This window comes from Mirounga leonina, unplaced genomic scaffold (genome assembly GCF_011800145.1).
Source record: "Mirounga leonina isolate KUSES-001 unplaced genomic scaffold, KU_Mleo_1.0 Mir_91, whole genome shotgun sequence".
Taxonomy (NCBI): Eukaryota; Metazoa; Chordata; class Mammalia; order Carnivora; family Phocidae; genus Mirounga; species Mirounga leonina.
The window spans coordinates 37,899,220-37,915,347 of record NW_023270839.1 but is presented as its reverse complement, the minus strand read 5'-3'; the positions used below and the strand labels follow the sequence as shown (position 1 = coordinate 37,915,347).

General features: G+C 41.1%; 1 protein-coding gene across 4 annotated transcripts in view; it reads right to left on the bottom strand.

The window, feature by feature from the left end:
* APH1B (aph-1 homolog B, gamma-secretase subunit) overlaps positions 1–12,657 on the bottom strand; it is a 76,190-nt gene extending 63,533 nt beyond the window's left edge. For all 4 annotated transcript variants that reach the window (XM_034994709.1, XM_034994712.1, XM_034994711.1 and 1 more), the window contains exons 1-4: positions 12,435–12,657; positions 10,854–11,024; positions 4,059–4,129; positions 2,707–2,829 (exon numbers count right to left, since the gene is read on the bottom strand). In XM_034994709.1, coding sequence (XP_034850600.1) covers positions 2,707–2,829; positions 4,059–4,129; positions 10,854–11,024; positions 12,435–12,547 — 478 coding nt within the window. In that variant the 5' untranslated portion in view covers positions 12,548–12,657. The remainder of the gene's footprint in view (positions 1–2,706; positions 2,830–4,058; positions 4,130–10,853; positions 11,025–12,434) is intronic.
* Between the last annotated feature and the right edge of the window lie 3,471 nt (positions 12,658–16,128).

Sequence of the window (16,128 nt, the reverse complement as noted above, 5' to 3'; positions counted from 1 at the left end):
CATTACTAAGAAATGGTAATGATTCTTTTTTTTTTTTTTTTTAAAGATTTTATTTATTTATCTGACAAAGAGACCGCGAGAGAGGGAACACAAGCAGGGGGAGTGGGAAAGGGAGAAGCAGGCTTCCCCGAGGAGCAGGGAGCCTGATGCGGGACTCGATCCCATGATGCTGGGATCATGACCTGAGCGGAAGGCAGACACTTAACGACTGAGCCACCCAGGCGCCCCGAAATGGTAATGATTCTAAGAAAAGTTAATACTACACAACTACAAGTAAAAAATAATTATACATACATATTATTTATAAACTATGCCTACCTGTAACATGAAAACCTATGTACACACAGGTATCATACAGTGCATCTCTAATACTAACATAAATACACTAATTAGTGATCCCATAGGCCTTATTTATTCTGATTACTAGTTAGGCATTTGTAATGAAATATGCTAAACATATAAACTTACAGATTTAACTGACAAATTAAAAATGAGCTCATGCCTAAATAAGTGGTAACAATAGCAGTTATAAATAATACATACAACAAACACAAATATATATAAATTTGGGGTTACTATTTTAAAATGCAATGAAAAGTAATTTCTTAAATGTACAATTCAAAGTTTATGCTCCAAACAATGATGCTATAATAAATAAACTCTTGCATACAATAAAATACTGTTCTTTTACTCTATAGGTATATATTCATAGCATGGTCAGGCATCCTAACTGCTAAAGACATTAAACTATTTTATTTTCTTTTGAATATTGAATTTTCCCTTGAATTTATAGAAATTGCAAATACAACCCCCAAACTGCCAGCACATCTTTCTTTCACTTTCTTCCAAAAGAATCATTTTAAGTTAGTCTTAATGAAAGGGAATTAGCACCATCTAGTGAAAGAAGCTAGCAGAAAAATAAATTCCACTAGGAGAATGCTACTCGAACCAAACGAAAATTGCTTATGTAACAGTATAATAGACCACTTTCAGAAAATATAGAAAACTGTGGCAGTAATACCCCCTCCTGATTATGTTTTGTTAATTTATATTGGGCTCTAACAGATGTTAGCTATTAACATTACATTTGTTCTAAAAACCTAACACTCATTATTATAATTCATCAAAAAACTGTCAGAAATATTCTAATTGTGGAATGCTTAAAATGAAGAAAATCTGCTTTGCTGGAGGCACCACTAAATAAGTCCAACCTTGAACCTGTAGCCTGATGTAATAGGCCTTGACTTATTCCTTAGAAAGGACAGATCTTGGAAAGTCATTATACTTTTTTGTACAGGGAAGATCATTTGGTGGCTGCATACATACAGGCCCCATTCACATGAAAGTGGGTTGAGGAAAGATTAACCAGTTGGGGGTTGATGGAAGTAATCTAGACAAGAGATACCAAGGCCTGCACTAAAATGAGGAACAAGAATCCACAGGGTTTAGGGATCACTATAACAGGCAGGATGACTGTGAACTACTGCAGCAGTTTTTAAAATCTGGGCATACATTCCTATATCTGGTTCTATTATTATCTTAAACTGTATTAAAATAGTTATTCACTTTTGTTTAGTTTTATTTTCTCTGTTAGAGGGTAAGCTCCTTGAGGACAGAAATTCCTTTAGTATAGATGTTAAATAATATTTAATTAATAGGATATATGCATGGGGGGGTCACTTAATTTAATAATATAACTTGTAGAGATAAAAAAATACAGTGGAATTTTCTTAAAACCATTTTTAAAAGATTCCTCTTGAAAATTTAAGAGAAATTTTATGTTAATTATGTACATTACAACTCTCAAATGCATGATCACTGCATCATGATGACAATTTTTCACCTGGTGGATGAAAAAGTAGTTTGAAATGAGCTGGTCCTTTTCTACTGCATCTTTGGATAAAAAGGCCAACTCATCTATTATCATTTTTTCCTCTCAACTTCTTTTTTCAAAGAATATAGCATGATTTATTTTTAAATGTTTCAAAAGCAGGAAAACTTAATTTTTTTCAGATACATACATGAAGGTAAAAGTTTCATGTTTTACCTTCAAAACAAAACATGTATATATGTTAAAAACCTAGCTTTCAAACCTGGTTAACCTAGGGAATTAATAACACAAAATCAGGGCAATAGTTACCTGTGGGGAAAAAACAATGAGAAACAAGGGACTCTAAGTACTCTGTTAATGTTCTAGTTCTTAAGAAAAAGGGAAGAAGGGGTTGTTATTCCTTAAATGATACAGATATGTTTAAATGTACATTTTAGATGCATAATATTAGTTTACATTAAATAAGAAGCATTTTCCCTCCTCTCAATTTCAAATTTCAATTATACTGCTTATCCCAAAAAGGGACCAAGATGACTAATTAAAGACTAAGGCTTATACTGAAGATAAATGCAAACCAATAAAAATAAAAAAGCATATAGCCTATAAAAATTCACTTATAATACATCAACTACACATCAACATTAGTATAGTAAAATAAAAATAAATTTTATATATGCTAAATTCCACCCCAAAATTCTAAAATACTCTAACCAAAATTTTTATTTTCCTACATCCTTTACTTCTGATATCTAACAGTATTTTGCCTTTAGAAGGTATCATATAAATTTAAATTTTGAATTCCTAAGCCAGAGAACTCCAATAAGGATGATTATTTAGACCAGAAGACTGAACATTCATAACTAGTAGGCACATACCTGAATTTAGGAAGAACTGGGGAGAATCTCCATGAATGCCCACTGTGCCTGGTCCCAAGGAGTCGGAAAGGGTATTTACAAAGGCAAATACTCCACTCATGATTCCAAAGCCTAAGCCAGAAACTAAAGAGGGAGAAACACGTTAGACCCTTTTCAGGCTATGATTTCTCTTCAAATCAAGTTTCCAAGGACTAGAGAATACTATCTTAAAGGGGAAACGGTATGCATGCTGTTGGAGAAGCAGTGGAAGGCTGGCTTAGGAAAGGTGAGTACTTGGCTAAATGATAAACAGAGAAGGGTGTAAAAGGAAGGGAAATGAACAATGGAATGTAGCAGAGAAACGAAAAAAGAAAAAGATCTAGAAAGGCACAGAAACAATAGGCAAGACAGAGGACACAATGCTGAAGTTCTGACTTTGATTTATGATAAAAGTCTGTAGAATTAAGTATGAGGACTTAAAACTGGAACCGAGCTTGAGGGATGACTGCCTATAGTAGAAAGTAATCCCTGGGTCAAACTAGGGTGACTCAACTTAGGGATCTAGATCCAATCTTTAAAACATAATTCTGAAAGAAAACCCTGCAGAGGTATTAACTGTATTAATATGAAAAGTCCTCCTACCACAGCCAAAGTCATGGTAACCACCCAGAGAAGATAACAGTAATATCACTTAAAAACCGTTAACTAGAGTATATGCATATTAAAAGCCCAACTTTCAAACTTGGCAATTTAATGGACATACAGGTCACCTATAATTACTTCCCTTTATATAATGGTCCTGGAAAGCTAGAAAAATAAACAATGTACACCAAAAGGCCAAGGCAATAATAAAATACTATTTAAAATCTATAGGGGCGCCTGGGTGGCTCAGTTGGTTAAGTGACTGCCTTCGGCTCAGGTCATGATCCTGGAGTCCCGGGATCGAGTCCTGCATCAGGCTCCCTGCTCAGCAGGGAGTCTGCTTCTCCCTATGACCCTCCTCCCTCTCATGCTCTCTGTCTCTCATTCTCTCTCTCGCAAATAAATAAAATCTTAAAAAAAAAAGAAATTAAAATCTACAAAGATGGGGTGCCTAGTGGCTCAGTCTGTTAAGTCTCTGACTTGATTTCAGCTCAGGTCATCTCATGGTCATGGGATCGAGCTCAGTGGGGAGTCTGCTGGAGATTCTCTCTCTCCCCCTCTTCCTCTCCCTCTGCTCCCCCCGCCCCCCACTGCATGGGTGCAAGCACTCTCTCTCAAATGGGTAAATCTTTTTTCTAAAAAAAAAAAACCCTACAAAGATACAAAAAATAAAAATGGCCCTTATGTCAAGTCTGGCTTTTTCTTAATGACACTATGCAGTTCCAACTTACCATAGGCCAGCAATCGCATAGAAGGTGCTGTCTCATCTGGATTTATACTCTTCAAACCCTCACTGGCTTTTCTAAAATAAAACCACACAATTTTTTAAAAGAAAAAGCAGTATATCAGGAAAAAACACAAGGTATTTCAAAATCTAGATACTTATTGAGGCTTCTAATCAGGTTATACCTTGAATCTAAAATCCATTTAAACACTCTTAACTATAGAGAACAAACAAATGGTAACCCCAGGGGAGGTAGGTGGGGGGATGGGCTAAATAGGTGATGGGGATTAAGGAGTACACTTGTGATGAGCACCGGTGATGTATGGAAGTGTTGAATCACTGTATTGTAGAAATGAAACTAATATTATCTTGTATGATAACTGGAATAAAAGTAAAACCTAATAGTAAACAAAATAAAATGAAATCCACTTATACAAAACCCAGCAAATTTTCAATTAAAATCAACCAAAATTTCCAACCAACTTTGCCTTTTATCTGACTTTTCACATAGAAGAGAAAAAATAAGAAAAAAATATAAGTAAACAAGCCATCAGGGATTAAATTAGTAAGAAAAAAAGCAATGGTTCTGACTACTTTCTGAGCTCAGTAAATATTTAATTCAAGGGGCGCCTGGGTGGCTCAGTTGTTAAGCATCTGCCTTTGGCTCAGGTCATGATCCTGGGGTCCTGGGATCAAGCCCCATATCCAGCTCCCTGCTTGGCGGGAAGCCTGCTTCTCCCTCTCCCACTCCCCCTGCTTGTGTTCTCTCTCTTGCTATGTCTCTCTCTGTCAAATAAATAAATAAAATCTTTTTAAAAAATTTTAATTCAATATCCTATGGCCTCCGTCACTCTGAATTTTTCCCTCTCCCCAAAGTACTAGATCTTCAATCCTCGTTTGTTGGCACTTTGTAGTATCTCCCGCCTGGGTTATAGCTAGTTTGCTACCCTCCCTTTTACCTTCCACTTCGCAGAACCTAAATTATACTCATCCTCCAAAGTCTCATTTAGTCAGCAGTTTCTCAAAGAATTCACCTCTACCAATGACTGGTAATCGCTAATCTCTCCTTACTCTTAAATCCTAGAATGCCCATGGTCTGAGCTCTCATATGGGTAACTTAATCATATGATCTTCAGATGATAAAATATTCTACATATTTGTTTCATATCCCAATCAGGCTTCAGGGGAGAATTAATCAGAGAAGAATAAAATGCTACCCTCAGAAAAGGAGATAAATGAATACCTAAATGAAACATTAGAATACTGCTCAATAAGAAATGATCTTCAGAGTGATCATATCTGTGCTTCTGTTGGGAACAATTCACATACTTATCATGAGTCCCTGCTCCCATGCAGATGTGTTAGGTAAGAATGTAAGGTGTGGCTGTCAGTTTTATTACTGTCACTATTACTAACATTTGTTGGCTAGAAACTCTGCAACAATGATCCGGACTCAAAGGGTATTTACATTATATTTATGAGAAGGTATATTTGTTAAAGCAATAAAGAAACCAAACATTTTAGATTGATTTTTCACTAAATGCTGAAACAAAATGAGTTAGGTTAACTCTAAGAGTAGAAAATTAAATTAACCAGAACATACTTACATTCTGGGCATTGTGTTAATTTAAATTTCAAGGTATGCATATTCAATATAGCTGGCCCATTCATTACATAAATATAAATATCATTGATTACCTTAAATTAAGGCAATGCAGAATTCAACCAAAATAGTAATAAGCATAATGAAAAGGGCCTTTTGCTTTTCTAGACTCTAAAGAAACAATTTGCCATTTCCGGGCTCTCCATTTAGAAGCATTATTTAGTAGCAAGGACATTAATCAAAACTTAAGTGGCTATATCATCTTTCTTTTTTTTTTTTTTTTTTTGAGAGAGAGAATGAGAGACAGAGAGCATGAGAAGGAGGAGGGTCAGAGGGAGAAGCAGACTCCCTGCCGAGCAGGGAGCCCGACGCAGGACTCGATCCTGGGACTCCAGGATCATGACCTGAGCCGAAGGCAGTCGCTTAACCAACTGAGCCACCCAGGTGCCCCTAAGTGGCTATATCATCTTTCTCTGGAGCAGTAACCAACTAAGATGTTCAATTTTCCTAAATAAAATAACCTGTCACAGGAATGTTGTTAAAGGCTAATTAAAGCTTAGAGACATATATATATGATAGTAATAATCTCTACCAACAAGTAGACATAATGGTACAACAGAATCAAATTTTGGAGGATTTGTTTTACATAAACTGCTCAATAATGAATAAAAGATTTTTTGCTATCTGGTACAGCAAGGTATTGCTATCACAAATGTATTAAATGTATAAATTCAAAAGTTCAATAAACTTCCTCATTCTATGTTGCAAGTTTGTGAGAGGAAAGGTCTGGCATTAACCGTTCTCAATGCTAACATTAGGAAATGAAAAAGTAGAAAACACCATTAGCTTCCATGTTCCTGATGGATATAGAACATATGATCAATGATGTAAGGTACAGTGTTTTTTTTTGTTTGTTTTGTTTTTAAAGATTTTATTTATTTGACAGAGAGACAGCGAGAGAGGGAACACACGCAGGGGGAGTGGGAGAGGGAGAAGCAGGCCTCCCGCAGAGCAGGGAGCCCGACGCGGGGCTCGATCCCAGGACCCCAGGATCATAACAACTGAGCCACCCAGGCGCCCCAGGTACAGTGTTTTTAACTTGACCATTTTACTGAAGCAGAAAATTCTCTGTTTACATTTATTACTATTTCCAAGAACAAAAAAGAAAAAGTCCAATTTCTTTTTTAGATTTTATTTTATTTACTTATTTGAGAGAGAGAGAGAGAGCACAAGAGGGGGTACAGTCAGAGGGAGAAGCAGATTCCCTGCCGAGCTGGGAGCCCGACATGGGACTCGATCCCGGCACTCCGGGATCATGACCCGAGCTGAAGGCAGTCGCCCAACAAACTGAGCCACCCAGGTGCCCAAAAAAGTCCAATTTTTAATTGGGGTCCTGGGGTGGAGACTGGCCTTGGGCTCCTTGCTCAGTGGGGAGTCTGCTTCTTCTTCTCCCTCCTCCTTGGCCCTTCCCCGCCCCCCCCATACTCTCTCTAATAAATAAATAAAATCTTAAAAAACAATTGTAGTAGCACACCTTGGGAAACAGTGATAGTGAGAGCTAAGCCTTAGGCTGTCTTCCCATAACCACAAGGGTGACTTCCCTGGTCACCTAGGCAGTGCATGCATATTGGGGTTACCTTTACCTTTTCTTTCTTTTTTTTTTTTAAAGATTTTATTTATTTATTTGAGAGAGAGAATGAGAGAGCATGAGAGGGGGGAGGGTCAGAGGGAGAAGCAGACTCCCTGCCGAGCAGGGAGCCCGATGTGGGACTCGATTCCGGGACTCCAGGATCACAACCTGAGCCGAAGGCAGTCGCTTAACCAACTGAGCCACCCAGGCGCCCTACCTTTACCTTTTCTATAAGTTGTACCAAAACATCTACTTAACTTCTTTCATTTGTACCATTCTTCAAATAAAGTAATTTGGTACCCCCCCCCCAAAATTGTAGTAATGATTATGTTTTTTTCTATAAATGGAAGATGTTTTAAAATTAGGAAATATTTATGCTATCAGCATTATAAGACAAAACTGGATTAACTTACAAAAGCTTCAAGTTAAAAAATGTTTAATGTATGTTTTAGGCAATGTTTGCAACCATAATTTGGATTTTTAACGAAATTACTATAGGAAGGACTATCACTTGTGGCCACATGCCAGTTTCTCACAGTACAGCTCTTTGCTAGGCTCAAAGTTACAATTCATTTATTCATTCTTCAAGATGAAGCACTTCCCGAGGCCTGACCCATGAAATAAATCTATATTAGACTGCAGTGATAAATATTTTGATTCAGTTTCATATATGTAAAAAACTGGTACAAACCTTCCACGTTTTAATCTTGGCACCAAATTCAGATAGCAAAAAGGTGATTGAGGCAGTACTTTAAATTTGAAAGCCTACTTTGGAAGTGGAGATAGTTAAAATAGTAATTAAACAAAGTTCCTATATTTGAATATAGTACAGCATATGAGAGCAAGTTAAACATATTTATATGTTAGTCATGAATAAAGTACCATAATAATTTTCAAACTTGTTTTAACATATAACTACATGACAGCCAACATGTCTAAAACTTGCTAGAAAAATACTGTACAATAATCCAAAGGCTTGGTGGAGATGCATTTTGCAATGGCAGCATAAAGGCACCTGTTAATACAGGTTTGTCCTATTATCTCTTTGCTAATTTCCAAAGGCCCTTTCAGAGGAAATATCATGGTTTCCCTAGAAGGCCAAAGAGGCTTCTCTGAACTTGGTGGCATGAAAGCCTTGACTGACCTGTAATTCCTTTCCCGTACAAATGGCAACCTATGTTCAGGTTGTAGTCCTTTAGAACTGTAGGACAGTGCCAATAAAAGGTTGCATTCCAGGTAGAATCCAGGACGAAACAAGGTGGTAAAGAACAGCAGATTTAGTCATTTTAGTAAGTTGGATTTTAGAACCTAATATCCTAAGGGGTTATTAAACCCATGTCCCTAAACTGTGAAGATCTATTCAAAATTAGGTCTACTTCAAAAGTAGGACCAACATACGTGAAAATGCAAAACCAACATGAGCCAATGATGTTGCTGACAGGAAAAAACCAGTGCAACCTGAGACTGAGTTAAGAGTACAGTGCCCAAGCAAGGGTGCAAGAGGCCACTGATCTCTGTACTACTTCGACCACAGCAGTGTACTGTGCTGGGTCCTAAGCACAGATAAACTCCAGGCACTAACAAAAAGGGGTGTCTACCGACATAAAAGACATGGAAAAGGTTTAGAAGCCACATCTATGTCTTCTGAGGGCCAGGTGAAGAAATGAGGTATGTGTAGCCTTGAAAGAGACAAGATGACAACCATGTAACAGGGATTTCATTTGGCTATGTGGGGCAGGGGTTAGAAAGAGGGAGATTTTGATTACCTGAATATATTCTACAGTTAAAATTAAATTTTGGAATGAAAGTAACTGCTACATACCAGAAACATTCAACCACAGCTGAATAGATGGTCCATCTGTTAAGGATTGTATTCTTGTGGAAACTTAAATGTAATTGTTGGTATTTGGTTGTTGCTCTTTAATATTTCCAAAAACTAATGGAAATTTCATTTTTAAACCTTTTCTAAGACTTTTGCTTCTAAGCAATGGCTTCCTGGTTTGCTCTTTGTAATTAAAATTTCTTCATTCTTAAATTTCAATACCTGTTATTAAAAGCAACAAGTAAGGGGGCGCCTGGGTGGCTCAGTTGGTTGAGCGTCCAACTCTTGGTTTTGGCTCAGGTCATGATCTCAGGGTCATGAGATAGAGCCCCATGAGATCTCCACTCAGTGTGGAGTCTGCTTGAGATTCTCCCTCTCCCTCCTCTAACCCCCCTCTCTAAAATAAATAAATGAATCTTTAAAAAAAGAAAAAAGCAACAAGTAAGGGCACCTGGTAGCTCAGTCGGTTAAGCCTCTGATTCTTCATTTCAGCTCAGGTCATGATCTCAAGGTTGTGAGATGGAGTTCCGCATCAAGCTCCACATTGAGCATGGAGCCTGCTTAAGATTCTCTCTCCCTCTGCCCTTCCCCACCCCCGACACTTTAAATAAATAAATAAATATGTAAAATCTTTAAAAGCAACAAGTAAAAAATATAGAAGGCCTGGCATACTGGCAAGAACAAATGATCAGAAGCCTATTACAAAAGATGTTGTTGAGGTTCTGTCTTGATTACATACATGAAATTTGTGGAATGCCTTATCTCATTTTCAGAAATAAAAAGAGCACACTTATCACTTTATAAGCCTTACTACATAATCAAAGCCAACCTCATGACTGCCTGAAAGAAAATATGATTCCAAGTTCAAGCTGTGTTTCAAATCAGTGGTTTCATGTGACGTCCTCATGGATCCTACTGATGACCTACTTCCTGGCCTAAAAAGGGAACTCATAACCATGGCTTTTTAAATATATTTTTCTATTATAGATATGAAATCACATGAAATATCACAAAATAAACCCCTGTTATCCCGCAATACAGTCAAAATAATGATAGGTATAATCTCCATAAGAATGATTTATTTTCAGTGGTGGCAAAGAGAAGCACACATCAATTCTAAGCTGGAACAGTTTTTGTTGTTGTTTCAATGACTATTTCTCTAGCTTATTTTCCTGCAGGGCACTTATTATCTTCTAGCATACAAGTATTTTCTTGTTCATTCAGTGTTGTCTCTTTCCACTATAACCTCCATGAAGACAGAGACTGTCTTTTAATCATCATATATCCCCAAGTGCCTAGGACAGTGCCTGGCACTGAATAAATTCTCAAGAAATATTTTTTGAATGAGTGAAGGAAGAAATGTCCACAAGTTAATACTCAATATTTGCAGGGCACCTGGGTGGTTCAGTTGGTTGAGTGTCCGACTCTTGATTTCGGCTCCAGTCATGTTTCAGGGTTGTGGGATCAAGCCCCAAGTTGAGTGGGCTCCACTCTCGGCAGGGAGTCTGCTTGAGATTCTCCCTCTTGTGCTCTCCCTCTGCCCCACCCCCCATGCGCACGCACTCTCTAAAATAAATAAATCTTAAAAAAAAATACTCAATATTTTCAGGCTGGGAATGTACAATCACTTGACTCTCAACTCTGTAGGAAGGCGCAGGCCCTCACTACCACACTATATTAGTGTTTCAAACTACTAAATCATAATTCAAATATAAATGAAAAAAAGGTAAAGCAAATTTTAACTTACTTTAAAAGTTTATAATACATAAACCGAAACGTTTCTTGGATAAGGACTGAGACTAACACTCCCAAGATCAGCAGATATTTCTGTATTGGTCCATCTTTGTTGTCAGTAATGGTTCTTGCCATGAACCAAAAAAGGGAGGAAAACAGCAGAGACACCAACCAGAAAAAAGCTCTGAAAATTAGAGGGGGAAAAGGGTATAAGTGAACAGGATTAATAATGATTTAAAAGTGAAAAAACTCTACTTGAGAAGGAACAGGATTTCCTGGCTTTTTAATAAGAGGGGGGAAAAAGTCCTCTTAAAGTGATGCCCTGGATCACTTGTTCTTAATCAATGGTTCATTTTCCCTGGTGAGATGAACATGCAGTCCAAGAGGAATGTGAGATTTTTTCCTAACAACCATTTTTTTTCAGTGGCCCTGCTGTTTCTAAAGTACACCTGGAGACTATCTGCTAAGGACTATCTAGCTAGAAACCTGGTTATTTGCTACTCTTCCTAATTAATGCTTTGCCCATGCCCACTGATACATAAATATGTGTCTTCCCCCCCCCCCCCAAAAAAGGTCTACATCGCTATTAACAGAGTAACTGGTATAAAATTCAGAGGTTGAAAATCTGTTGAAATCTAAGTCAGCTTTCCAGGCCTGGCTTGTACAACATACCTGTGGATTTTAATGATTATAACAAGCTTTACAAACCTTTTGCCCAAATCTCTACTGTTTTTAAAATGACACACATCTGACGCGGCACTTTCAATAGTTGTGAGAGGTGAAGCAGCTCAGAAAAGGTGGTTAACACTGGCCTACCGAGGCTGTTTCTCCCGGTACTAAGTGAGACTCAAAGGTGGAGGGGGACGTAGGGAGCCCCGGAAGAGCTGCCAGACAACTGAAAATCGGGATTATGACCACATTCGCCGCAAGAGTTCAGTATTTACCAAGCTCCTGCAAAGAGATGCACTGACAGGTGTTTCGGTGTTTTCACGGGTTTCCACCCTTTAGCTGTACACCTGAATCACCTGGGGAGCTTAAAAAAAAATCCGGAGCCCGAATCCCACCCCCTAGATATTACAATTTGGCTGATCTGGGGTAGGGGTCGGGCATGGGTATGTTTTAAAGCACCTAAACTCCGGGGCCAATGTGCTCTTAACCCCTTTGGGATTGATTACAGATGCCTGTGAGAATCTGAGGGAAATGAGAGACCCCCTCCACTAAAATAAGAGATGGATATTTGAACTTACCCACAATTTTTCCATACAATTTTAATGGCTTCACAACTCACTAGAGCCCACCCACGGACCCTCGGCAAAAACTCAGGAGCCATGCATCAGGGTTTTCTGAGACCCACGGTGTGAGCTCCCTCCCCAAAGCCCGCCCCGTGGGGTCCCGGGGCTCTTTTTCTTTTCCCGCCGACCCTCGGAGGACGAGGAATACCAGGAAAGCGGGATCTCAGCTCTCCCCCTCCCAACCCTTCTCCCCTCCAAAGCCCAACAAGGTCGAGCCGTTTGGCGGGGACGCCGGGGGTCGCCGGTACCTCCGGCGGGGGAGGAGCGCCCCGGGTCCGGGTTTCCCGGAGCAACCGCCTCACCCGATGATGAGGAAGATGACGCGCAACGGCTCGGTGGCGATGGTGAAGATGTAGAGGGCCAGCGCAGGCCCGAAGGCAATGAAGGCGCAGCCGAAGAACACGGCCGCCGTCATGGCGACCGCGGAAGCCGGCCCGGAGGCCTGACGGGGACGCGAGGTGCAGCGGACGCTGACAGAACTGAGCTCGGCGCGGGGGAGAGGGCTGGGAGCGACGGACGCGGCTGGAGGAGAGGCGGAGGGGGCGGAGCGCGGCGGGGGAGGCTGGAGGCGGGGCGGAGGGGGCTGGAGCGGGCGGGGCGGAGAGCCACGGCGGGGGTTGGGGCGGGGCGGAGGGGATGGGGGCGGGGCGGAGCGCGGCGGAGGGGGCTGGAGGAGGGGCGGAGGGGGCGGAGCGCGGCGGGGGAGGCTGGAGGCGGGGCGGAGGGGGCTGGAGCGGGCGGGGCGGAGAGCCACGGCGGGGGTTGGGGCGGGGCGGAGGGGATGGGGGCGGGGCGGAGCGCGGCGGAGGGGGCTGGAGGAGGGGCGGAGGGGGCGCGGCAGAGGAGGCTGGAGGCGGGGCGGAGGGGGCTGGAGCGGGCGGGGCGGAGAGCCGCGGAGGGAGTGGGAGGAGGGGCGGAGGAAGCTGGAGGAGGGGCAGAGGGGGCTGCAGGAGGGCGGGGCGCCGAGGGGCGGGCTGGGGCAGGGCGGAGGGGGTTGAAGGAGTTGGGGGGGTTGGGGCGCAGCGGAAGAGGTTGGAAGCTGGGCGGAGCGGGGCGGAGGGGCCTGGAGGCTGGGCGGCGTGCCTCGGCGGGGCTGGGGCCGGGCGGAGGGGGGTGTGGCGATTGAGGCTGGAAGGCGGGGCGGGAGCGGGCCTCACCGCTAGGCTTTCCGCCCCTTTTGGCGTCTGGGGCCACCGTGATGCCTAGGCCGCGTTCACTGGCGACTTTAGCCGAGGGCCCCGACCCCCGCCACTACCAACACCACTCACTGGTACACACTGATCAGGCAGGCCATCGGTGCCGGCGGGAGGTCACTAGGAAGACAGGAGGTTCCTCAGCCCGCTTTGGAGTCAGAACAGGGGAAAACTCCAGATCAACTAAAGAAAAGCCCCTCTGGACAGCAGCAGGCTTCCGTTTCTAAATAAAGTTGTCCTTTCTATTTTTTAAGTATTATTCTAAATAAACTTGTCTTTTTTAAGGCATATTTTGCCATTTGCACAGTTGTGGGAACTGTCGTGCTCTGTCATATATAATACCCATATAGCGGTAACCCAGGCGATAACTCATAATAGTAAAAGTATGAAATAGTAATAGAGGAAGCTATCCTTCTCAGGGTTGTTTTTTGTGTGTGTCTAGTCCCCACACCCCCCAGTCTTCAGAAAAGTCGTGGTTTTTTTAGAGAGGGGGGACGGGGGAGAGGGAGAGAGAATCTTAAGCAGTCTCCATCCAGGTGCAGGGAGGAGCCCCGTCTTGCAACCCTGAGATGAAATCAAGAGTCAGACGCTTAACCTTAACCGCTGAGCCATGCAGGTGCCCCCAGAAATGTTGTTTTTAAAGGCATTCTCCTACCGCCCACCCTATTAACAGTAAAATCTCCCTGCTCTCTTTTCATTTGCTTATTTGTGTCACCAATTGAAATGTAAGCTTTTGAAGGGTAAGGGCTTTGTTTTGTTTTGCTGTTTCCACAGCACCTAAAAGGTGCTCACTAAATATTCAGTGAATGAAATAATTTTAAAAATGGAGCTTATAAACATTAGCTGTTTTATATTAATTTAACAATTTCTGAGAGGTTTAAAAATTAAAATCAGAAGGTTACCCAGATCGTTCACATCTAAGATTTTTCTCCATGTTTAATGGGAATAATGATGATAATAATACCTCAAGGGTTATTTGGAGGATTGTACCTGCATAGTAAGCACTATAGAAGTGTTAGCCCTTCCTACTCATTCTTTAATGTCTATCAGGAACAAAGCTCTTGGAAACCAACACTTTTTGAAAAGACAAGTAACAGTAGGCAAAAGTTGGGACCTGAATGAAGATGTTTTGCCTCTTACCTCTGAAACTGGGCCTTCAAATAATACAAGAGTTTAACTCTTATGGTAAAATTTCACCTTTGCCCATTGAAAACAGACATATTTTCCATTTACTCCACAAAATACTTCATTTTGAAATGTCTTATATAGCAGCTATTCAGGTTGAGACAACAGTGCAAAATGGTAGAGTGACTCACCATTACATAGATTCTTTGGGTTCTATCCTGAATCAAAGTTATCAAATGCAGTTCCATTACTTCAGCTCCACGCAGAAATGCCTTCACAGAAGCATAATGTACTCAGGTCCGTAGCATAAATTAAGATTTTTATACAACAAATGGCCATCTACATTTTGCCTGCACATTTTATAAAACTTTAATTATTGGGCGCCTGGGTGGCTCAGTCGGTTAAGCGTCTGCCTTCGGCTCAGGTCATGATCCCAGGGTCCTGGGATCGAGTCCCGCATCGAGCCACCTGCTCAGCCGGGAGTCTGCTGCTCCCTCTCCCTTTGCCCCTCCCGCTCTCATGCGCATGCGCGCGCGTGCTCTCTCGCCCTCGCTCTCTCGCTCTCGCCCACTCGCTCAAATAAATAAATCTTTAAAAAAAACCTTTAATTATCATTGTTGAATATCTTTAATAGATCCATGCTTTACTATTTGAGTTCAGGGCTAGGAAGAGGTTTTGTTTCTCCTGACAAATGCATATGCTTAGCTCTGAGTGCTAACTCATCATATTCAGGCTTTATCTGGACTCCCAAGAAGCTTGGAGATAAATTTATCTTCCGGCTTTTTGTTATTATAATTACTGCCATGACTTCAGAAAATGACTTATTTTTGTATCCCTATTTTTAATGACTTGATTACCCCAAACTGTAACTAGATCTCTGTGTCTTGGTTAAAGCGGCCTCAAATATTTTGAAGTAGGCAACTCAACACGCCTTGAGGGAGCTGAGGGAATTTGTATTCATAGTATCTTGACCATATTTCAGTTCAATCTCAGTCTTCAAATCTAGTTTAAAAAAATAGGAAGGTAATACAAAATGTAATGAGTTTGTCCCCCCGTCAGTAAAGACATCTTTAACTGATGTGTTTTAGAACAGAAAAGAAGAAAGCAACTAGACCAAATTGACAAAGTCACCAATAAAGTAGTCATCTTCAGCATTCATGGTTATTTACTTTCTAGAAAAACTAATTTCAAGTTTTCTCCGAATAATAGTACCTTACATTTATATAATGCATTGCTGTTTAAAAAGCACTTTTACACGGACTTCAACAATGCTGTTTATAAGAGAGGCATTTGAAGCTAAGTAGCAGTGCCATTGACTCCTCAGGTTTTTATGCACTTAATAGAAGCTTCCCCCAAAGACTTGAAAACATAAGGTACTAAGTGATGACAGCTAAATCCCTAAGAAGTGACTGGCAGAAGGACGCTGGCACGTGCCATAGATCTGGATGGATATAGACTGCTGAGAATTCCTCAGAATGGGTGCATGTGGGGAGCTGGGGGTGGGGGGAAACACAAAAACGATACCACATTTTAGCAATTGATCAAATAAGGCTTTGACAGACCTGCAAGCAATTCACAAGATACTAATGAATTCACCTGAGCTTTGTTTTCTGGTCCTGCTGATAAATTTATATTTACTCAACCATTTATTCATTCATTCAAAATGCCTGCAGAATGC